General features: G+C 43.5%; 1 protein-coding gene across 2 annotated transcripts; it reads right to left on the minus strand.

Moving 5' to 3' along the window:
- Positions 1-321: 321 nt before the first annotated feature.
- On the minus strand, positions 322-23648 carry ASB2 (ankyrin repeat and SOCS box containing 2; the record flags this gene model as incomplete). Of its 2 annotated transcripts, XM_080618776.1 has the most annotated exons (9): positions 322-458; positions 1226-1379; positions 4901-5462; positions 10933-11104; positions 13068-13313; positions 15847-16002; positions 16638-16804; positions 21738-21842; positions 23410-23648. In XM_080618776.1, 9 exons carry the CDS (start codon positions 23646-23648, stop codon positions 322-324), a joined length of 1938 nt encoding a protein of 645 aa, XP_080474902.1. The 2 variants fall into 2 exon arrangements, with proteins under 2 accessions (XP_080474902.1, XP_080474903.1); XM_080618777.1 differs by lacking the exon at positions 21738-21842.
- Between the last annotated feature and the right edge of the window lie 201 nt (positions 23649-23849).

The raw sequence follows: 23849 nt of genomic DNA on the forward strand, positions 1-23849 counted from the left end.
TTGAATTCCTCACTGATACTTGCTTCAGCACTACTCATTTTTCAGTGTTGGCTTTCATTTTTCCTGCAAACCAAGCTTTGAGGTGAATCATATATGTTTTCTCTTGGAAAACCTAACAGTAGTCCTATGTTTAGTTCTCTGTCTCCTCCCATTTTCTTCTCACTCATGATTCAGAAGCCTATTTGTCTTCGATTAGTCTTTGGGGGGCTCTTGACAAAACCAGTAGCAATTCCTCCCCATCATGCACAATGTGTGCCCTTGCCATGCTGATGATGCTGGGTGTCATGCCAGGAAGCCGCTGTGTGTCCAGTGTGCCTTGGGTCACTGTGTGTAATTATGCTGTAAGTATCGAATCAGTCTGTCTGGAAGAGGCAAGGTGTCAAGAAGTTTAATGCGGTTTCTTCCAACCAGGCTTCGTACCTTGATGCGGCAAAGATGGGAAAGAGGTCGTGGGGGCTCTGAAAGACAGGCAGGTCAGAAACATGAGCCAAACAGGTCTGAAACTGAGAGAGACAGCTTAGCTTGGCTAAGTCAGTGGCAAGAGCAAAATGGGAGAAGGAGGAATGAAAAAAGGGGGCTTTTTCTATAATGGAGGGATGATGTGACTTCCATTGGTGGCAGCTCATCTATACTGAGGCATATAGGACATACATAGGGAAGGAAGTGGGGCTGGAGAATAGCATGCTGTACCTCATCTCAGCCTTAGCAATGGGCTTTCTAGGAGGATTTAAACAATTTGCTTCCCAGTATTCAGCTTTTCCACTGAAAATAAATGTAATAAGTACCAAATTTAGCTTGGTGCCAGAAAGCTAATTCTGATAATGCCTATGAAAGACTTTGGATCCTGAGGGAAAATATATTTAGGAAAGCAGAATATTAGTAAAGTCTTTAAAGGCCACTGATGTCTTCTGGGTTGCTGTGGAGACGGTCATGCTGCCCAGCTGCCCTGATCTCACTGCACCCCAGATACAGTCACATGGCCCTCCTACACTGACAATGCTCATTCCCAGACAGTCAGATCCACTGCTGGTGTACATTTATCATCACAGAGTCGATGACACCCCAACAATTTCTAGTACTTCATACCTGGTCTAAAATGTCATCTAGTCTCAATAGAGAAATCCCATCAAGTTTAAGGGATGAATACTAATTTGGAGATGGTGACTAAGGGTTTGAATCCAAAACCAGGACTATTTGTGCCAGATTCTTTCCAGGGTGAACATACCTGCTTTTTCTTTAATGACAGCCCAATCCTCATAACTGTCAATATGCTCCTTGAGCCGGGAACAGAGCTGCACGTTACCCACATAATCCAGAAGAACATCGATGATTGGCCCAGCCCAGCGACTAATCTCTGGAGTAGACACCATTTCACAAAACTTCAAATTAAAACAGATTGACTACTGTTAGTGGGACATGAATGCACCCGTGGAAATTGTAATGATAGCAACTACCCCAACGTCTTTGGTGGTCCCACCCTACTACCAGCTAAGAGGGCAATTTCCAGTTTTCCCTCAGAAAACTTCAACTAAAACTTCTTTTTTTTGCAGCTGAGGTTAGAATCCCCTCTTTACAACCACAGCAGGACACAAACCCCTGGTGAAATCCTAGCTGTGGAGCATGGAAAGGATACCAAGTTGTTTATGTGGTCCACAGGTCCTACTTCTGCAAAAATGGGAAGGGAGAGAAGCTTTGTGCCAAACCAGTGAGGGAGCTACTGAGAGGTCCATGCAGCCCAGGGCACTGTGACCCAGTGTGCTGGCTCTCTTTAGCTTCTTGAGAGGGGCTCTGTGGGGCAACTTGCACAAAGGAGGCTTAGGGAAAGAGAGAAATTTGGCAAAGCACAGCACCTCCTGCTTCTTGTGAACCCACTAGTATCTGCAGCTTTTGGGGACCAAGCACCTTACTAGAAACAAGTCTGTGGAGACTGCATAGATGAATCCCTGGCATTTTTACTTGCTCATGGAGAACTATCTTGGGCCTAATATAGAGGTGCCTTCCTTACTCAGTCCTGGACCAAGCAAATTTTCTGTTGCCCCCATTGTAAGCTACAGAGTACTCAAAGCTGTTGCATGGAGGGCTGCTTATGGAGATACTGAAGAACAGATCTAAGGACCTGATTTTAAGCAGTCTCATTTCAAAAAAGTAGTGACATCTCTTCCCGCTTTAATCTAAATATGTATATTTTTCCAGACAGCTTAATCTATCTCTGTTAGAGTGCTGCATACGATGAAGATATCTGTGGATGTATCTGCATGTGAGCAGCCAGAAAGTTTAACATGAATTAAATCATGCTGTGTGGATAAGAATGCAGACACATGGACAAACCTAAATGAATGATGGTGGCTTAAGCGCCATCCATCAGCTCTAGCTAAGGAGACTGTCTGCAAGCACCCTCCAAGCCCACCCTAAACAGGAAAGAAAATGCACCAGTTTAAACCTCTTTCAGTTTAAGCTCCTCTAACTAGATCAAATTTGATTATATATGCATGAGCCCTAACTCAAAATGTATTAAACTTTTGTGTGGATAATGTTATTCAGAAATAAAACCACATTAGCTCACTTAGGAAAGAATAAAGCTGCAGCAAATTATAAGGCAATTTTATTGAAGGTAAGAGCATTCACAGAGGTGTTTACTACTCTTCTGACTTTTTTTTTTTTTTTCCACTGGGCATCACCATGTAGTTTCTCCCAGGAAAATTAGATACAGTAACATCAGGAGGATCCCAGTGGACAACTCAGTTTCCTACCTGCAATGTTTATAGGAAGTTCAGTATAGTATATCTGGCTGTTACTCTCCAGTGCATGTGCCATTCACATGCAGATACTCATAGGACATGCAAACTGGGAATCTGCACTACTGCCTCCAAACAGTAACTCCACTTTGTCAGAGTTTAAATGAAGGCACATGTGTAACGCAATAAACCATGGGATCGTATATCTTCTTGCCTCTGCCAGAGAGTTTGCCTGTCTTTTTCTCTCTTCCCTGTTGACAAGCCCAGTCTACAAAAACATTTTCTGAAATAAAAATGTTCCAAAACATGTTGCAGGAAAATAAGCATAGCTAAACTAGGAAAAATAATTCAAACCTGCAACTACAGGCGGTGGAATTGAATCAGGGACAAAGTGACCCAGAGCCTGCAGTCTCGACAGGTCCCTGAATGCCCTCTCGCGGCAGTAGAATAATTCACTCCCCACTGCCACGATTTTGACACTGCCGTTCTGGAGACGTGGAGTGTGTCAACAACCAGTTTTCTATGTTCTCTTTCTCCAGGACACATTAATTTAGTAGCAACAGTAGTGATTTATAGTTACACATTTTTCAAATCACTTCCAGTAGCTCATAGTCTTTACTGTATAAAGACTACTAATTCAGATTTATTATCCTTATGTAATCTTATACAAGAAAATAATAAAAAAGAAAGCACATCTTTTGTCTGGAGAAGTCTATAGTTTCATAAGATCCTCTATACTTCAGAATACAAACCATATCACAACTATGTCATGAAGCTATACCACACAAGCCTTATTTGTTGTTAGCCAAATCCCTAGCAGTGGGAAGCAAATTTAAAATGATATTGGAGGGAAGGGTTTGCTTTTTCTCTGTATGCATTTGCCCCTCACCACTCTCTTTCTAGGCACATATATAATTTTATTATTTTATTAATTTTTCTGTGACAAAAATGTGGTATGCTAAAGCAACCCTAAAGCTGTGACAAACACTCTCAAGGAGAAGTCAACTCTTCAGGATAAGAGATTATTTTGATGGACTCTTGCAATCTTCTTTCTAAGATTTCTTTTTGTTTGTTTCTCAGATATGTTACTGCAGAATAAAGTTTTTTGGAAGCATGGCTGATAAAAAGGTAAAGATTTTCTAGGATCTTTTAATGTATTCTTTCATTCTTTCCACCACTGAGGAACATTTTTGGTGACTATCTATTAAGGCAAATGACACTTTCTTCTAAATCCCTCAAAACTATACTTAAACTAGATAGAAGCTGATTTATTTCTTCCCTAATTCTTTGCAAAATAGAAAGACTGACATGCTGAGATTTCTTTATCATGTTGCATGTTGAAGGGTAGCAAATTTTGATTGGAAGATCAGATTTTGTTTGAGATATGTTGGAAGGAGTCAATATACAGAGATCAGAAAAAAAATGTAATCTTAGATTATACAAAATCCTTTAGGGTATTGAGAATCCAATTCCAGGCCAATGGAAGATAAGCCCAGCTGCACTTTGGAAAAGATTGTAAAGATATATGTGTAAAACTTGGATATTTAAAATCTGTAACTGGCTTTGAAATCATGGATCTAGATCTCCTAATCTCTTTTGAAAACTTCAAATATAATGCACAGTCATATAGCTAACAATTTACTCTCTCTCTCCAGGGCTGCCTATCCAGTAGAGTTTGAAATTACAACTATTTATATTCACTGGTTTACCTACATAATGTGAAGCACCAATTTTAATTTAGCCAGGAGCTTAAATTCCATATCAGACAAAACAAATCTTTCAGGGCAAATAAACCAAGAAGCAAGTAGACTGCCCATATGCTACCACCCATATTCTACCACCACGAATGACATTGCCTGTCACTCCTGGCACTTCAGGTGCAGAGGAAAAAAATACTGTAGATCTGACAGCAAGGCTGTCAAGATGGCTATAATTCACTGTAAATTCCAGCCAGGGCCACAGTGGCTGTTGCCTACCATCCTGATGTCATTGAACATGGACTCGAAATGTTCACAGACTCTTATTGAGCCTTTTTTCTGTAAATAAAGTAGGAATAAAGGCATCTTCTCTCAGAGGAAAGATGGAAGAAAAAAATACACTAAAGTTGTCAAGATACATGAGTAGGAGACACCCTCAGAAGTACCAGTAGACCAGGCAGTGCTTACCTGAACTACAGTTGGTTCCTTGGACAGCTGAGGATCATTAAGTCTGTCCCGTCTATAGTTTAATGCAGGATGTGGGCCATTTCCGTACTGACACTCAAAACAGGAACCTGCATCACAGCCCAGATCCAGCAGATACTTCAGCACAGATAAATACTTCATTGAAAACATGATGGTAGCTGGAAATGTGGTGGGGTGGCTTGATATATAGGCATCAATGTTTGCTCCATGGTCAAGGAGCAGTTTCATGGTCTTCAGGCAGCCATGGCGGATGGAGATGAGCAATGGGTTAATAAGGTCAACATTGGGGTTGGCTCCAGCTTGCAGCAGGAGCTCTGTTGCGTAGATGTTGTTGTTAAAAACAGCAAAATAGAGGGGGGTGGTGCGTCTGTCTTCGTAAAGGCAGGACCGTTCGTTGGACAGCGCAGTGTTAACGTCATAGCCAGCATCGATCAGCTCTTCCAAGATGTCATCATTGTTGCGTTCGGCCGCTAAGTGCAAGGGGCTGATACCACTACGCTTGATGCGGGTGCGGCTCGTCACTGGGATCAGCATGGAGACAATCCTGCCGGGTGGAGAGTCAGTGGACAGCAGTGAGCTCCAGGGCATTTACAACCACACAGCAAATTGTAGCTCTCCATAGGAGAGAGCCTGCTAATTTGGCCACAGGAAAAACTCTCTCTGAAAGAAACCAGGGTGTAACCTGGAAACCTGTCAGCTGTGTGACCTTCTCTTTCGTGGAGGAAACAGGTGTTTTTGAAATTATCACCCAGTTTCTACGAGGTATTGGCAGCTACGGGGCAGTTATGATGGAAGAGACAACGTGCTGGCACTCACCTATGCTGTTGTAACCTCTCTTAGGTGCCACAGCCAAACGGCAGACACCAGGCCAGGATCCCCCAGACATTCTGCACCTTCATCACCATGCTGTGGGTAGGACTGGAGAAACAGGCACGGCCTGCGGGCCGAGGTGCCAGCAGACAGGCTGTATTCCCCACCTCCACTGGGATTGCTGTATTGCTCCACAGAGAAGTGTGCCAGCACAAATCACTGACAGGCCTTATGTCACACAGCCATAGCAAGAGGCTTGAGACCAGAAAGGAGGTGAAACCAAATCTTCATTTGCAGGAGTGCACAAAGATAGACTACATGTTTGGTTCCCAGGCCTCACCACCAAATTTTACAATTTGGTTATTACCCTGGATTCATCTCCATCCTGGAGGTCCTTGCCATGTGGCTTTTGGCTGTGGCAAATCCATGGGGCTATCAATGGCCATCCCAGATCACAGGAAGCCAAAAAGACAATTAGGAAAGAGGAGAAGGACTTGGGGGTGTTGGTCGATGAGAAAATGAACATGAGCCGTCTTCAGTGTGTGCTCGCAGCCCAGAAAGCCAACTGTATCCTGGGCTGCATCAAGAGGAGCATGACCAGCAGGTCGAAGGAGGTGATCCTGCCCCTCTGCTCTCGTGAGACCTCACTTGGAGTATTGTGTGCAGTTCTGGTGTCCTCAACATAAAAAGGACATGGAATTGTTGGAACAAGTCCAGAGGAGGGCCATGAGGATGATCAGGGGACTGGAGCACCTCCCGTATGGAGACAGGCTGAGAAAGTTGGGGCTGTTCAGCCTGGAGAAGAGAAGGCTGCGTGGAGACCTCATAGCAGCCTTCCTGTATCTGAAGGGGGCCTACAAGGATGCTGGGGATGGACTATTCATCAGGGACTGTAGTGACAGGACAAGGGGTAACGGGTTCAAACTTAAACAGGGGAAGTTTAGATTGGATATAAGGAAGAAATTCTTTCCTGTGAGGGTGGTGAGGCACTGGAATGGGTTGCCCAGGGAGGTTGTGAATGCTCCATCCTTGGCGGTGTTCAAGTCCAGGTTGGACAGAGCCTTGGGTGGCATGGTTTAGTGTGGGGTGTCCCTGCCCATGGCAGGGGGGTTGGAACTAGATGATCTTAAGGTCCTTTCCAACCCTAACTATTCTATGATTCTATGATTCTAAAAATATTTTACAATCTGGTTTCCATGCTTTTGCCCAGGGACAAAAAATGTACAGCCAACTCCTAAACCTCAGTAATCAGGGATTGTTATTGGAAAGTGTGATGTGGCCTTAAATACAGCAAAATAAATCAAGCTGCTCTCATGTAATGTGAAGTGCAAATATACGATGTACAGGAGCCCCACAGTTGCAAATCCATGATTATTTTTATGTCTTTCTAGCTGTCATTGGAGCTGCATGACCAGCCCCATGGGTTAAACCCTCATTTCCTGCTCATAAAGTTGGGTGGTTTAGCCAATACACTAGGTTGATTTTGCAAGCACAGGTGAGTCACCTTAACCTACTTCCAGAAAGAGACTGGGGACCATGCAACCTGAGTCTTCCTACTGTGTCAGGAGATGCCCATGCTCCCTATGTAATGCCTGTGGAGAGAGGGATATCTAAAAAGGAACTTGTGGGAGCAAGCTAACAAACAAAGCACACCTTCTCCTCATCTTCTTCGTCCCATGCAGACTCCTCTATCTAGCAGTCAACAGTTCTAACACAAACATGCAAAGCTTATTTTTCTACCATGTAGTATGTCTCCTGTAAAATGCTGCATATCTTCAGCTTGACTGCAATGGCTGGTCTCAGCACTGGGACCTCAAACATACATTTACATAATGAACAAGCAAAATATAAGTGCTAGCCTTAGAAAAACCTTTGTCTGTGATGATCCTGTGATCCTGTGAAAATGATCCTGCGAAAGACTGAGCCTCCAGAAGCTGAAATATGAGTTGAAGATGCAAAACACTTTACAGGATTATGTTCCTATTTACATGATGGACTGTTGCCATGTAGTCACTTCTACATCTTGTTTTTAAACAAAACAGCCTTTTAAAATATGTAAATATCTAAATAACTTGGGAAATTAAGCATTTCTACCCCCAACCCCCCCCCCCCCCCCCGAACAGCCTCACTAATCTTCTAATGCTGTGACGCTCACCAGGGAGCAGGAGGTTTAGGTGCTGGCGAGCTGGCAGCGTCCCACCATTAGCAAATGTTCTGTAAGAGCCATAATAACAAAAAGGGCACAGAGCACTCTGAGGACACCATGCCAAGTACCAGCATTAGTCATCCCATAATCAACTGATTTGAAGATTTAAGGGTCTGTTTTGTTCTTTTGCTCTAGCATATGTACTTCAGCCAGCTTTTCACATCTGAGTTAAAGAGGCACTGCATCATTTCTGTCTGCAATGGGGACCTGAACCTCACTGCAGGGCTGGCAAGCTGAGGCTCTGCATCCAAATGCTGCAGTGTCTCAGACCTCAGCACACTCCCTGTACCACACATTTATTTGGGGACGAAAAGCAGGAAGCATTAAATTTGTAACAGAGAGTAATTCTGTAGCTTGAACCTGTCTCTCTTCCTCATCCCCCAAAGTGGGTTGGTTCAGTAACAATGGTGCCTTCACTCCTACAGTCTTTCTGGTCTCACTAGAGAGAAGGCAGCTCAAGTGAAGGCAGCCAAGGCCAGACAAGCCAGACCAAATCCCACGTCTGTCACAGGGCTGAGCTTCATGTACAGGTTCAAACTAGTGTTGAGTTTCCCCTTATTCCTGACACCAGCTTCTGTGATTTCTATTTGTTAGAAGTTTTGTGAAGAAGGAAGCAGAGTATTCTTAGTATGGGTGTGTCAAGAGTCGAATGACTTGTATTTACTTAATAAATCTGCCCACACTTCACAAAGTCTTTCCTTCTCAGCATCTCAGTTCTGAGGGGTAAAGAGTTAAACTGACTGCTTGCGATTGTCTTACACCTGATGAGATGACCCTTATGAATTTGAGGTCACTATTGACAAGGTGTCATTTAAAATAAACAAACATCCTGCAACAAGAGTTGACAGTTGAACCTTGGGACCACATTCTTGGCTTTTTGATGGCAGGGAGCCTTCGTGTTCTGGCAAAAAGTTGAAGCATGGAATTCCTACAGAATTACGTATTAAATCTGCAGGAATACAGAGGTCACTGTGAAGGGTGTTATTTTACTGAATACCAAAAGAATTAAGAATTATCAGTCAATTAGGCTAAAGTTTTGTCATTTAGATAAATATTTGTAAGAGAAGATCCTTTTCTTTTTTCTTTCTTTTGCACTTAGTTTGCAGCAGTTATGGACAAATATCTGTGTTCAGTCTTTTACAACTCAAGGAAGTCAGAGTTTGAACTGAATTCTGATCTCATTTATGCTGCTGGGTTTTGGGAATAATAGATGTGAGGTCTGAATCAGGCCCTTTCATAACATGGGGATGGCCTCAGATTGAAGAGTTTCCATGTAAATTTCTTTTCAGGTCAGGCTGTGGCACTCATGAGGGAAGGAAAAGATTCAGAGAGCTGGTCCTGACTCTGTGTACAAATTGGACTCCGATCAACTTACTGTACTTTCAGATGAACTTTTTTGAAAGTGAGAAACTGGAGCTGGGTTCTGTCTTTGGCATATTTCTCATCTCAAATGTGTTTGTTTTCAAGAAAATGTCCTTGTAACTCAAACCCCAGAGAAAATTGTGAATCATGCCTGCATTAGTCTATGCATGGTATTCATATACATGCTCTGAGCATATAAACCCACTACATAAATTCACACTGGGCTGTCCTCCAGAATACACAGCTTGCACAAAGAAGCAGGTTTACTCCAACTACAGAAAATTAATATCCTCACATCTATTAAAGTGATTTAAGAAGCTATATTGGGATTCCCAAGCAGACCCAAATGCTAGGATGAAAGGTGTAGTACTGTCAAAAGTTTTTGTTCCTCATACATTGTGAAATATACGAGAATCTGCTCTAACAGTTGTTTGCAAATATAGCTTTACTATCCAGAAACAGTCTTTGCAGTGGGATATACTTTTTCCTTTGATTATTACTGAAAGGATTTTTATAGAAACTGTGATAGTCAGAAGAGTTCACTACAGTCACCAAAAGGGTCTATCACCTCCAGATGTGACTGTGTTTTGCAAAAACAACTGTGGGTGACTCACCCTTCCAGCAGTGAGAGATTAAAGCCCTAAGATCAGAAGTAAATGTTCAGGAGTTCAGGCTCAGAAGCATGCTGCAATGTTGTAGGTCTTGAAAGAGCAAGGTAAACACTATTTACATGACTGTGCAACAATCCCATCCCTAAACAGCATCTTCTAAACTGATATTCTGTATCATGCGCTGTATTGTTTCTCCTCCTCCTATAAACACCTGTACTTCAGTGGAGTGGTAAATCTACCTATTTCACAGTTATTTTTTCCATTAGTTACTTTCCTCACTTTCTAAAGAATGTGCTCAGCTCTATCCCAAATACAATAAAGTTCAGAAACAAACCACCGGATCTTTTTATGCATTTAAGGGTCATTTAATAACTAAGTAATAAAGTCTATTTTCCAGACCATGAGTAATTCTTCTACTTCTTTTCTGAAGCCTTTCCAATTTCCTGAAAGGTTTCTGAAAGGGAAGATACCAGAGCTGGACACCATATTCTAGCAACATTCTCACTAATGCCCTAGAGATTCACTTAACCGCTTCCTGCTCTCAGCATCTGAATTATTGTTAATAAAACCTGAACACAACAGAGATGAATGAAACATGTTCTGCTTGTGCAGAAGAATCACGATGGTCTCATGTAGGAAAATTATTGCAAACTATCCTGCAATAGCTATTGAGGACCAACCCCACCCCCCCAGATGCTTTTTTATTCCATCTCAAGCATATTTTGTGGAGCACAGTTTAATCCCCTTCCAAGATACATGATGTTATTTAACCGTAATTGATGATATCTTGGCAAAGCTAAATGAATCTTGCACCCACATTCTTGCTCGCCCAATCCCAACCCACAATCACACTTATCAGTTTATAATCTTGAACCTGAGCTCTGCAAGCAGAAAACCAGGTTCCCAATTGGCAGCTCCTTTGCTTGCAATGCTCAGAATTAGATGTAGGACATTACATTTTAATTTTCATGAGGACGTTGTATTCTTTTCTAAAAAATGAAACTATGAAATGAACTAAAACTTACTTGCAAATCCCTTTTTTGGCTGCTATGTGAAGAGGTAACAGGCCATCCTTATTGGCTTTGTTAGCATCTGCTCCTTGGGACAAAAGAAACTCCACAATAGGTACGTGTCCATTTTTACAAGCTTCGTAAAGAGCAGAGGCGTTATCGCTGGCTTGAGTATTTATATCAGCACCTAGGAAGAAAAAAAAAATCTTAGTAAAACGAAAAGGTCAAAATCAGATGAAAATAACATACTTTGAATGAACATGTATATCTCCATGACACTGAAGCTACTAAGTGTGGTGGAAAGAGATGTCATCGCAGGTAATAGTCGTATCAGTTATGTAAAGTTCTACTGTAGTTTTCCACTGGCTTTGAATATGATGTGAATTTTATGAGGGAAAGTTTAACCTTGACTGGAAACCATTATGTCCCAGTCATGAATCCAAGCTCCATTCAGCATTAGGAATAAATTCTTTACGATGAGGGTGGTGAGGCACTGGAACGCATTGCCCCGAGGTGTTATGGATGCCCCGTCCCTGGCGGTGTTCAAGGTCAGGTTGGATGGGGCTTTGAGCAACCTGGTCTAATGGAATGTGTCTCTGCCTATGGTAGGGGGGTTGGAACTAGATGATCTTTAAGGTCGCTTCCAACCCAAACTGTTCAATGATTCTAGGATTTTTAGGGTAATTTTTTCTTGAGCTCTACTGTGTGCTTCTCGTAATAAACATGATACAACTATAAACCAAGACCTAATACTTCTTGTCCACAAACAATCTAGAATCTAACTTTTTCTCTGTTAGATACTTACAGCCTGAAATCCTGGGTTTCAACTGTAATATAGTGTACTGTCATGTCCTCAGGAATGCTGCTTTACGTGTATCCTAAATGGGAATGACAGTTCACTGGATTTTTGCTTCTGAACTTCAGTAAAGAAGCTAATCAGTCTCCTATTTTATCATGAAAACTCCATGCCAAAGAGAATATTTCCTTGTGCTCTCACCCCAAACTGAAACATGTGTTGTATTTGGTTCTTTGAAGATGATGTAGCTGGGAACATTAGGGAAATTGCTGTGACAAAACATAACACAGGCCTATGTTCCTAACGAAAAAGAACTTAAAAAGAAATCCTTTTTATGATGAACATTGCTCATCATAAAAAAATGCAGTGATATTATTCCTGGGATTCTCCAAGGAGTTTTTCAGGGCTTGAAAAAATTGGACCGTTTTATTGGATTTTCTCCTGTGTATTTTTCTCAAAATTGAACTTTAAGGAAATCCTAATAGCTGTCTAAGCTGAAACTCAAATCACATTCTGCCTTAGTTTCTAAAATTGTGGGCAGTATGATAGACTAGTTCACATAAAACTGACTTGACAATGCTAGCTGGACAGCAGAATACATTTTTTGTTCCCTAACTCTCATATCTTTCTTAGCCACACTAACTGCTTCAGAAGTTTCTCTTCATCAATGTTTAGCTCTTGTTCCACAAGTGCAGGACACAACTCTTACCTACATTCAAGACATTAGTCCACAGTGAAAATAAAATATGCCTCAGAATAGTAGCGAAGTCTGTTGTGCTTGTTGTAAAGCTGTTTTACATGAGTGGAGAAGTAAAAGTTAAGTTTAGTGTAAACTAGATTCAAAGTCACTGTTTATATGTTTGAACATATACACATGCGGAGAGTTTCTGCTTCTCCTTAGTGTTAATCCAAGAACTGTATAATAGTACTTAATCTATTTTCAGCAGGATTCATTAGTGGAGAAGAGCTAAGCTTGCCCATCACTGCACATCTTCATGAGCAGATGGGGTTGGCTAATATTCAGCTTCTGCCATCTATTACCAGCTATAGCTGCCTTTTATGACTGATTGGGTTTTAGGCTACACATGTGCAGCAATATGTGTTTTGAAAACTGTCAGATATTGCAATTAGAGAGCCCCATATTACTTCTCAAAGTAGTTGACCTTGACTGAATGCTGAAGAAGTGCATATATCTAGACTACACTTTCTACACAATTCAGCCACCTGGAGCAACAGGGTTTCGTCACCTATGCAGGCTCCTGTGACAGAAAAACTAAGACAGGGAGAATTATGGGAACTTTGAAATATTAAGAATTAAGTGAGCAAAGGCATGTAATGGCACAACTGTACTCACCACATTTTGCAAGGTATCTCAAAGCTTCCAACTGCCCACTCTCAGCTGCCACAAATAAAGAAGTGATCCCATAGGCATTTGCAGACTCAATCTTGGCACCTCCTTTCACAAGTATATCAATAATCTCCAGGTCATTTCGGGAGACAGCCTCATGGAGAGCAGTCCATCCTCTATTGCAACGATGGTTGGTGTCAGCATTGTACTGTACCAGAAGTCTTGCAGCCTCTGCATTCTTGCGCTCACAAGCTGTTTTGGAAAAAAAGGAAGGTGATTAGGAAGGCTTTTGAAAAGAGTCTGGGTATTATGGTGTCCAGTTCATGTACCACAGTGATAAGGCAATATAATACAACTAGGCCATAGTGAGCAAGATCAAAGACCATCCTGAGCTAAAGGTATTTTCTTGGTAATTAATAGTATCTTATTCAGGTTTATTCTACCTATTTGTTCTATTGCTTTTTCAATCCCAAATCATGAGGTTTCCTACACACCTTTCAGTGGGACCCCCAAACAAAGGTACTTAGAATAAGCAGCCACATTTTCAAACCCCAATTAGCATTTGTTGTACAATGTACAAAAAGAGAGGCTAGCACATTTCATAACAATTGCTGATTTTTTTCATTGAAATAATAGTAACTTTTTCTCACAGAGGTCCCATATTTTGGTTTTGACTCTTCCCTTCTGATACTTCCATGGCTTCCTTTCCCATACACAGGAGTCACATGCACTGAAAACAACTTCATGATTAGATACTTCTGTAATTACCTGTCCTGGGTTCAGCAGTAGCAATCATTTTTTCTCCTTCTTAGTTGGGGTATAGCTGGCCTCAGATCCTTTGTATCCCTGACTCCAAAAGCCGAGGGGTCGACCTCGAGTCTCCCCTGGAGCTCCCCCAGAGGGATGAAGCAAGGCCCAATTGTCGTGGTTTAAGCCCAGGCCGTAAATCAGAGCCATGCAGTCCACTTCCCCTCCCACCTTTCTTCCCTCCGCTTCTGGAGGGACGGGGAGGAGAATCAAAAGAAGGCAACTCCCACGGGTTGAGATAAGAACAGTTTAATAACTAAGGTATAACACAAATCACTACTGCTACCACTAATAGTAATAATGATAAAGCAAATAACAAGGAAGAGAATACAACCGCTCACCAACTGGTACCTCGCCCCCACCCCGCAGTGATCCAGCCCTTCCGGGAACTCTCAGTTCTACATCCTGGGCATGACGTGCTGTGGTATGGAATACCTCTTTGGCTAGTTTGGGTCAGGTGTCCTGTCCCTGCCTCCTCCCGGCTTCTCCTCCTCCCTGGCAGAGCATGAGACTCACAAAGTCCTTGGTCAGTCTAAACATCGCTGTTATCAGCCCTGTTCCCAGGCCAAAAGTCAAAAACACAGTGCTGCAACAGCTACTAAGAAGGAGAAAAAATGACTGCTGCTGCTGAACCCAGGACACCAATGCAGAGCAGGAGGCCACGACACACTTGGGGTTTTACTATCAAAGCAAATACTGTATCCTGTCTTTGATGAGAACTGTAGATTTCTACACTGATTTTGAATTCATATCTAATTTACTTTTAATTCTCTTATACAGAAAATTATTTTGAAGTGATTTTAAGAAAGCAGCTTTTATATCAACCTGGGCTGTTCTTATCTCAACCCGTGGGAGTTACATTCTTTCGATTCTCCTCCCCATCCCTCCGGGAGCTTGGGGGGGGGGAGGGAAGAAGAGGGGGAGTGAGCAAGTGAGACTGCGTGGCTGGCAGAGTTTAAACCACAACATTACCTATGCACAGCTCTGCAGAATTTAATTTGCTTACATACTAGGGATGACTTATTTGTTATGACAATTTGTTACGATCATAGACCAGAAGATTTTGCATCAAGACTAGTACATTCTTAGTAAGCTCTTCTCAGGCTAAAGGGTGATTTCGTATTATTGTTCTTATTATTACTGAGTACTACTACTACTACCAGTACTATGCGTTTAATCCATAGTTGAACAGCTTTCCTGTAGCAGACTATAAGCCAGAATTTTGAAATGAAAGCATTTTAACCTGAGCAGCTGTAATGCCAGGTATCCAGAATCAGAGGCCATTAGTTTCAATTCACTGATACGTGATTTTAATGTTTTAGAGTGCTAAATATAGTCATGACATGAGCAGTCAGTCAAAGGGGGATGGACATGAAGGTGTGGGAGATCATCTCCTTCTCTGAATCTTTGTGATACCATGGATGTGACGCTGTTCAGCTAAAGAAAGTACTCTTTCTGACCAACAGCAAAGTAACATATTGATGTTAAACACCAACTACCTCACTGAATTCTTTATAGCTTTATGCATCTTCCACAGCACACAGCCTGGCTTGGCCCACATAGTATGAGAATCACTGGCATATCTACAGTTACTGTAGTCCCACGTCTAACAGCGACTTAGGTCCTGCTCTTTAGAAAAGCACACATATTCCCATACTATCCAGGTTTCCATACATTTGGGACATTGCGCAGACACCCTGTGCTTATGGCCCCTAAGCATCTCATACCTCGTACCTCACTGATCTCAGCAGCAAATCACAGCCTGCACCCTGCGGCGTGGCCACTGATACTGCCTCTGATGTGAATAAGAAGAAAAGCCATGGCATAGGATGTCAGACATAGGAGACAGAGGACTACTGGAGGGAGGTAGAAAATGGGAGCTAATCGCTGAGTTTCAGCCCTATATCACAAGGTATTCTGCAGCTCTGCCTTGATGGTGCCAGAAGAGCTCAGAATCCCTGGAAAAGCAGCCGCTCACCTTTGTAGAGTGGCGTTTCTCTGGCCTTGTTGGAGATGTCAGGCTCGGCCCCAGCCTGCAGCAAGGTAAGCAAGCAGTCCAGGTTGCCCCGGCTGGTGGCCAGGTAAAGAGCTGTCTCCTCATTGAGGGTGCGCTGGTCGATTGTGCTGGGGTATGCTGTGGAGAAACAGCAAGCCCAAAGTCATTGTGGCATGTAATACAGAAGTACCTGCAGCATCATCACTTTTCAAAATCCTTGGAGTTTTTAGTGGGTTTTTGTTATTTCCTTTTCCACGAGCAAAGTAAACTAAGAATATACTGTAAAGTTACTAGAACTCTGACTAAGTATCTAAATGAGTCACCAGCTTAGATTAAAATGTTCAGCTATGGCCACTAGTGATACAGAAAGTTATTGAGTAACTGCTTTTCATTAGAACTTTCAAAACAAACTACAGTGGCTAATCACCTTCAAGCACCAGAAAAAAGGTGCTGGGAAGTGGGGTAATTGCTGTCAGCTGTGGCAGCTGGGCAGCTCACAACAGCCAAGAGCTCAGCTAAAGGCTTTACTGTGAGAAATTGAGAGCTTGGCAAGATCTATCCAGATATCACTTTCTCCTGAAGATGCTAACTTTAGAGGCTTCCGTCTGGAAACCTATGCTCAAATAGAAGATGAAGTGAATGTCTACTCAGAAAGGCTGAAAGAAAGCTTCACACAGTCCTAGATGAGGATTGGGCTGCTTTTAATTCTGCTTTTTAGTTAATTCATATACTTATTTTTCCTTTTATAATTAAATAGTTTTAACTTCACTGACCTTTTTGCAACAGGCTCAGGCAACCCACTTGGCCATAGTATGCAGCTTCATGGAGGGGTATCCAGCCGTCCTTATTAGGTTCAGAAAGATCTTTTCCTGATTTCATCATGTTTCTCACTGCTTTTTCATCTCCATTCTTGATTGCTGCCACTACAGGGTCAAGTTCTCTTTAAAACAAGATTAAAACTTGATTACTGCTTCATTGTTACTGAGAAGCTTTTGGCAGCAGCATCACTGTATCATTTAGCCAAAATACTGAACATCTACAGAATATACAGTAAGCATTTGTTGCCCAAAGGTGTCTTGCTACAGTGACTGTAAAGGCAAAATTTGACTTCTGTCATTTGGCCATTCACAGTAGTTCAGAAGAACCACTGAAAGTGCTGATCTCTTGGAGTGTAAGGGAAGTTTAGGTGTGACTAATCTCTGATATAAACACACTTTAAATATCTGGAGTTGGGGGCTGCTAGCTCTACAGTTGCTCTGTACACTGCCATGCGTGTCCATGGCTATGAAAATTACATCACCCTGCCATTTGCTATCGCATGTAGAAAGGTGTTCCCATATGAGATCTCTTAAATAAGATCAGCTCTGAAGAGAACTGCCCCTGTTCATCCCTGAAGAAAATTTTATATTTGATTTGCATGTGGCTAAGGCCTAAAGCAGAAGTTCTCAATAAATCTTATTCTTGTATTTTGGAGGTACTTCCCATTTCTCTTATGCGAGCCTGTTTTCAGAAGTTAGCCAGTCCGGTTATGAGGAAAGGAGGGGTCTGGTTAGACTGTGTGAACATCAGGGTGTTGATCTGGGCTCTCCTTGCTTATGCCAGGGAGGATTAAAACAATAAAACAACCCACCCAAATGAAATTCTGAGCTGCCCTTCATGACCATGCCCTAGAGATTGCCAGCTGTTATTTCAGCATCGAGTACTCAAATTTTCAGAAATTATAACTACTTCAGACATTATAGACCTTCAAAAATGTGTTGGACACTTCTGAAAATCTGCTTTGGAGGAGCCTGTTTGGAAGAAAACCCATTAGCTCTATTGACAAGATCACTATTGTAAGCCTCCTAGCCAAATTAGCAGTTCCCCCAGTAACTACAACAGTCAGGGGCCTCTGGAACTGCAACTAGGACCTGGTGCCAAGCTGTGAAGTGGTTCATGTTCCAGACCATTTGAACCCAGCAAACCCTTGTCAGGCTCCAGAGGGCCAAGTAACTTCTAGGTGCAAGGAATAAAAGGAATGAAAAAATATTAGGGAAGGAGGGAATACTTTAAAACCTCTTCTGAGCAGAAAGTCATTGAAATGTGTAGAATCACTGAAAAGTGTTAAAACAGTATTTCAGCGTTTAGCAGAGAAAATACAAATAACATCAAAGTCCTCTTTTTTTTGGTGCTACCGAATTCTGAAGCTTTCAAGAAGAGTCTCACCGTGAAAATCTACAAAAAGCATGAAGTGTGTTCCATGCCACCCAGAAGTGAGACACAAGTTGCAGCCTACAAGTGAGCTTTGCTCTGACAAGCATTCCCTTTGCCAAGCATACATTCTGCACAGTCTGCGCAGCAACCCATTTCTCCAAGCTGTGTAAGAGCAATTGCAGAGCAGGGCTGACATGGGCACACCAGTCCTTCTGCACAACAACAGTGAGAGCTACTGCCTGACAGTCACCATACCCCTGATCAGCAGTGACTGCAGCAGGACCTGCCTTCCTGTTTGAACCCTGACTGAGACCACCAGCAGCACAGCAGAGGCAGGGATCTGGTACCCTGCAGCCGATGCAGGGAGGATCCTTGCCCATGGCAGTGGCAGACAGTAGCTCTGTGCATGGTGGCAGCTGTGCCTTCCAGCGCTAGCATCTGCTTGTGCTCCTGCTGAGCTGTGCTGGGAGAAGGCAGCCACTGCTTCCTTATTCTGAGGCACCAAACAGCTAAGCTTCAGGACTGCAAACACCACAAGAAAGAAGCATTTTTTTAAGTTTTAATGGGGACTTGTAGAAACTTAATGTGAGCTGTCTTTTCAGAGAAGAATAAGATGTTGAAAACACTGGAGAGTTTGTGGTTTGAACTAACTCTAAAGAGAAAACCATGCAGTCTTGAAGGTGGAGAGAATGGGGAGGGAGTTGTGTATCTCAGATTGGCATCACCTGAGTACACCTGGATGAAGGTCATGCAGGGCAGTGACAGTGGGAACAGCCAGGAACTCTGGTTGTGAAAGAAGGTCTCAAATGACACAACAGTGAGATCAGAGACAGAAAAATGTGGGCAGCTCAGCACAGGCGTCTTCAAAAAGCAGATCACTGACACAGTCTCTGCATTTAGTGCAAGTTACAGGAGCAGCACTGGATTTCATTGCTTTGCAGGGGCTGGAGAGACCAGCAGCCTGAAACTCACACAGGCTTGCCCAGAGGAACCCAATCTGTGGCATAAACTGATATTAGCACTGAAAGTAGTCACCAAGCTCTGAGGATAAACTTGAGGTCTGGAGTGGAACAGGTGAGCACATCATGTGTGCCAAGGAATGGGAAAGACACCATTTCCCAGCTGAAAAAGTACATGGTGCAGCTTGCTCCATATCTATAGCTGGAAGCAGTGATCTCAAGACAGCAAATTCACAAAAATAGCAGCACTGGAATGAGGGTTGCTGTGGAACATAGAGGCAGGTGTTTTGCCTGAGGAGATAGCTAGAGCAGGCAACTGCCTTCCTGTCCACAGCCCACCCAGGAGGAATCAACCGATCTTCTGATAGCAGAAGGGCAGAGGTCTCAGGGATGCTGCTGCATCTCCATACTATTTAGAGTGCCCTGGGGACTAAACCTAAAATTGCTAGTCTTTTCTATATAATAGATTTTTATACAATTTTTCAAAATTGAGCACTTTGTTGAAGTCAATTAACAACAGTTGGCATGTTTGGCTGCAAGAGGAGGCAGAGGTGCAGGAGCTTTGTTTTCAAAAGCCTCTGGCACAAGACTGCTGAAGCCATCTGCTGTTCTGTGCAAAGGTTCATGTTACACATGCAGGGCAGCACAGACACCTCAGGATTTGGGCACATAATAGTTATGAGCACTTAAAGAGTTACTGCATGCCAGATGGGCCATGGCAGGAGTCTGTACATGGGGCTGGCACACAGCAAGTGCAAGGTGAATCAGCTGACAGCTCAGTGAAAGCAGAGTACCTCAGATGTATGATAGGGTTAAAAATGTGTGAAGAATCAGTTACTATCTGCTTAAGCCCTTGGATGTTGAATGAAGCAAACTTCTGCCAGGCTCCTTGACCTTAAATGATTCCTGAGTAAGATGAGGGGGTTTGCTGGACCAGGCTATAGATGCTTTAGCCAAGAAAATTCCACATCACTACAGAAAGTTTAATGAATCTCTATGTGAAATCCTTGTTTTCTGCTTGGTTCATAGTTGACTGTTGTAAAACCAACACATTCTGCCACTTAGATTTCATCAGATATAGAAAAAAAAGAGTATTAAAACTATAGAGGAAGCCTGGAGTTCTGATGAAATCTGAATCTTAGAGGTGACTCAAAAGAATTACTGTATTTCAAATGCCAGTAGCCAAGATAGTAAATACCCATTGTAGGTGAGATGCATGGTGTGGTCAGTTCAGAATGCTGCAGAATACGTTCTGTGGACCACTGAAAGGTTAAGCAAGCTCCTTCTTTTTCTAGCAGCTTGATGAGATGCAGGCAGCATGAAGGAATGTCACCCTTCCAGGTGAGGCCAGCTATCATCCCTGCCTGGCTCTGAGACCAAGGCTATAAAACAGTCATGCCATCATGCTTTCCTGTGGCCTCCCAGCCGCAGTTTGATTTCACCTGGCAGAAGAGGAGGGCCAGCTTACCAGCCTTACACAAGCCTTCTTGTGGCTTGAACTCTCCTGAGCTACGAGGCAGAAAAAAGAGCCTGCCCTCTGGTCTTTGCACGCAGAGCAGCCGAGGCATGCAAGATGTGCAGAACACTTAAGATGTGATTTCAATATGGCCAGGGGGAGCTGGCAGGTGACAAGGATGAGGGAGGCTTCATGTTCCAGCAGAATGAGGTTTTTCCAATGTCAGGGAGGGGAAGGGCAGGGAGAGTCAGGGACAGAGCCTGGATCAGCCACAGTGCAGGCTGAGGTGGGGGTACTTTAGAGCTAGGTGAGGGATGAAAGGAAGAAGAGTGGTGGAGGGATAGTTACTACAACCATGCATTCAGGGAGGGACTTGTAAGATGGATAAAACAAAGTAAATTTGAACTGGGTAGGAAAGAGTTTTCTGCAGGACTCAAAGGAGTGCTGCCTACAACACTTTCCTCTCTGCTAAAGACAGGTGCATGCATCTACTCTGCCTTGCAGAGAATTGTAACGAACCCATCGTGGTCCTAACATTTTTATTACACGCAGGCACCGGGGCAGAGCGTGGGCCACCCACTTGCCTGTCTGCTTTCCTCATCCATGTCTGTGTTCACCTAAGATTATCTATGATCTCCACCAACAGAAAAATGAGGCCAGAAGGATCAAAGTCAGTCACACTGGTTTCCTCCTTGGGTAGGTAAGATGTGGTACATCCCTCTACTAGCCCTCCTCAGGGTGGCAGGACAGTGCAGGTATTGCTGGGACAGGCATTGCATTTATAAAATATTTACTTCAAAGGACTGGACTTTCTCACCCTGTTTATCTACTGCAATAAAATCTTGGGTTGCTGCACTCTTTCCCCATATTTGTACTGTGAACTTTACACTAATGTAGTAACTATCAGCACCTGCCATCCTGTGTTGATATGGGAGCTAGCCTATATAAATAAATAGCACAAGCATCCCTTCCCTGCTGTCCCTGTCACCTCAGAGCTACCAAATGACCCAGAGTCCCCACGACATGTGCACTGGAGAGAGAGAGGGATGAATAGGGAGACAACAACAAGGGAGGTTTGAGGTGGGTCACCAGTAACAGCCTGGGCATGATCCATGGCAGCTGGGAGGTCAGAAGGAAGAGTGGAAAGGCACCTTTATTTCCCCCCACCAAACACTATCACCACCAGAAGATCTAAAGGGGAGAGTGGGTAGCAAGGCTTGTTTTGACCGCGGGGGAAGGCAGGAGAGGGAGCGGGAGGCACTTACACGGGCTGGGATGTGCTGAAGAGGCTGCCGTCGTACCTTCGCCTGACCCCCCAGGCTGCCCCCGAGCTGGATGGCTGAGCACGGCCCCTCGGCTGGGCTGCCAGTCTGGAGTGGCGATGACATGAATGAAATAAAGAGAAATACTCTGAATAGGAGAAACAGGTCATGTCGAGGAAGAAACAGAGATACACATCCACAGAGACAAAGTGAGAAAGCCTGCCGATCAGGGCTTTGAACAAAAGCAGATGGCCACAGCTTGCTCCGCGCTGGATTCAGCTGCTCACTCAGCTTGAGTTTATTTTTGGCCCTCTGAGGAAGCATCAGGGGATTCAAATGACCATATAAGACAACAGTGAGATTAACCCTACCACCACCACACAGGAAGCAGGCATGAGGCGAGGTGAGGTGACATTCATTACCTCTGAAGTGCCACACAAGGAGTTTGGAGGTGGGGGTGGAGGAGGACCCAGGGTCCCCGAGTGACATCTCTGTTTCTAGCTTGGTGTTCCTAGGTGGCAGAAGAGTTCAAAACCACTACAGATATGGAGCTACGAGCTGCAGAGATTTTCCCTTCAGCCAGAGGTCAAATGCTGCTGGCCTGAGGCAAAAGCAGGTGCTGCCTTTTGCCAAAATAGCAGGTATCAGAGGACCCCCAAGGAAGACAGGACCAAACGGCCAGGGAAGCCGTTATTTCATCAGCATCAGGTCCCCGTGGCAGAGCTGAAAGCACAAGTGAATGGTAACAGCATAGAGAAGCCATGACCTTTGGTGGGAGCAAGACTGCCTGCTGTACAGCATCCTGATTCTGCAGCTATGAAGCACATTTACTACTCATCTAATTGTCCTGTTTCCCAGCCTTGGAAACCAAACAATCACAGGTGGTAATGACTAAGGCAACAGAGGTTGATGGAGTTATGTGAAAGGATGAACAAAACTTCAGTTACCCCCAGCTTATTTTAAAAAATTGGTTTAAAAATACATTTTTCCTTGGTTTTGGAGTGACTTTATAACCTCTTCCCTCCCCCCTTGAGAAATCTGCCCTTTAAAAACTGAAAGGAGAATGATGTCTGAGTTTGAAACTGTCAGCAGGGCTCCGCAACCCACAGCCCAGCATTGCAGGGGAGGAGGATGCCGCAACGCTTTGGTGTCTGGAGCAGCTCTTGACTGAGAGTGGTGTGCTTGAGGTCAGGCTCTGATCTAAAACAACTACATCCTTTAAAGACTGCAGTGTCTAGAAGGTAACCAGCTCACACTGGTTTATATACCTATTTTTGGCCTCTTTCCTGTGATTTCCCATAACAAGTGCTGTGCTCCCGCTCCGGCAAAACCTAAGCTTGGTGTACAGTGTGTCCCTGGGGGGAAAAGGAGTCACTGGCTTTAGCAGGGCTGTCTGTCTTTCAGGGAAGCCTGTAGCAGTGTCCCTTTTCTTATTTTATTTTATTTGTTGCTTAAAACAGACAACATCAAGCAAATTCTCATTTGCTGTGAGGGCGTAAACTGTTGACCTCATCGTATTTATAGGAGAGTCTGGCTTTCAAACTAATGACAGACTCACAGAACAGCCGCTCAGTAAAGCTAATTAGAAAGCACGTGTTTTGACAGGGGGAGCTGTTTTCCCTCACTGAGCAGGGTGTTTGCTGGGATGGCACAGCTTGGGCAGACGCTCACTCACCTTTGCCAAGGGTAGATGTGGTAGTTTGGATTGTGACAGCTGGAGTGGCTGGGGGCAGCTGCCCCACCGGGACATGCCACCATCGACTTCTGGTGGGCGTCTGGCTGGCACACAGGGTCCTCTCCCAGGCTCTGCTGGATGGCCATCTTTATGAGCTCGTCTTCACTCAGACTGCTGTACAGACTGTATTCCTCACAGCCTATAGTTTGTCTTTGAGTGTCTGCTGCCGTTGTAGCCATTTTTTTATTTATTTTGCTTACCTGTAAAAGGAAATTATGATCATCAAAATCTGGAAAATGTAAGGAACTCAACTATATTGTGCTTTTGTTCAGCTCTGCCTCTTGACTAGACTGACCAGAAAACCCCTCAGAAATCCTTCACCAGGGAAAGAACATTGTCAGCTAAAATCTGCACTTAACTGTAAAACTTAATGAACTAAC

Source organism: Psittacula echo, assembly GCF_963264785.1.
Source record: "Psittacula echo genome assembly, chromosome: 5".
NCBI lineage: Eukaryota > Metazoa > Chordata > Aves > Psittaciformes > Psittacidae > Psittacula > Psittacula echo.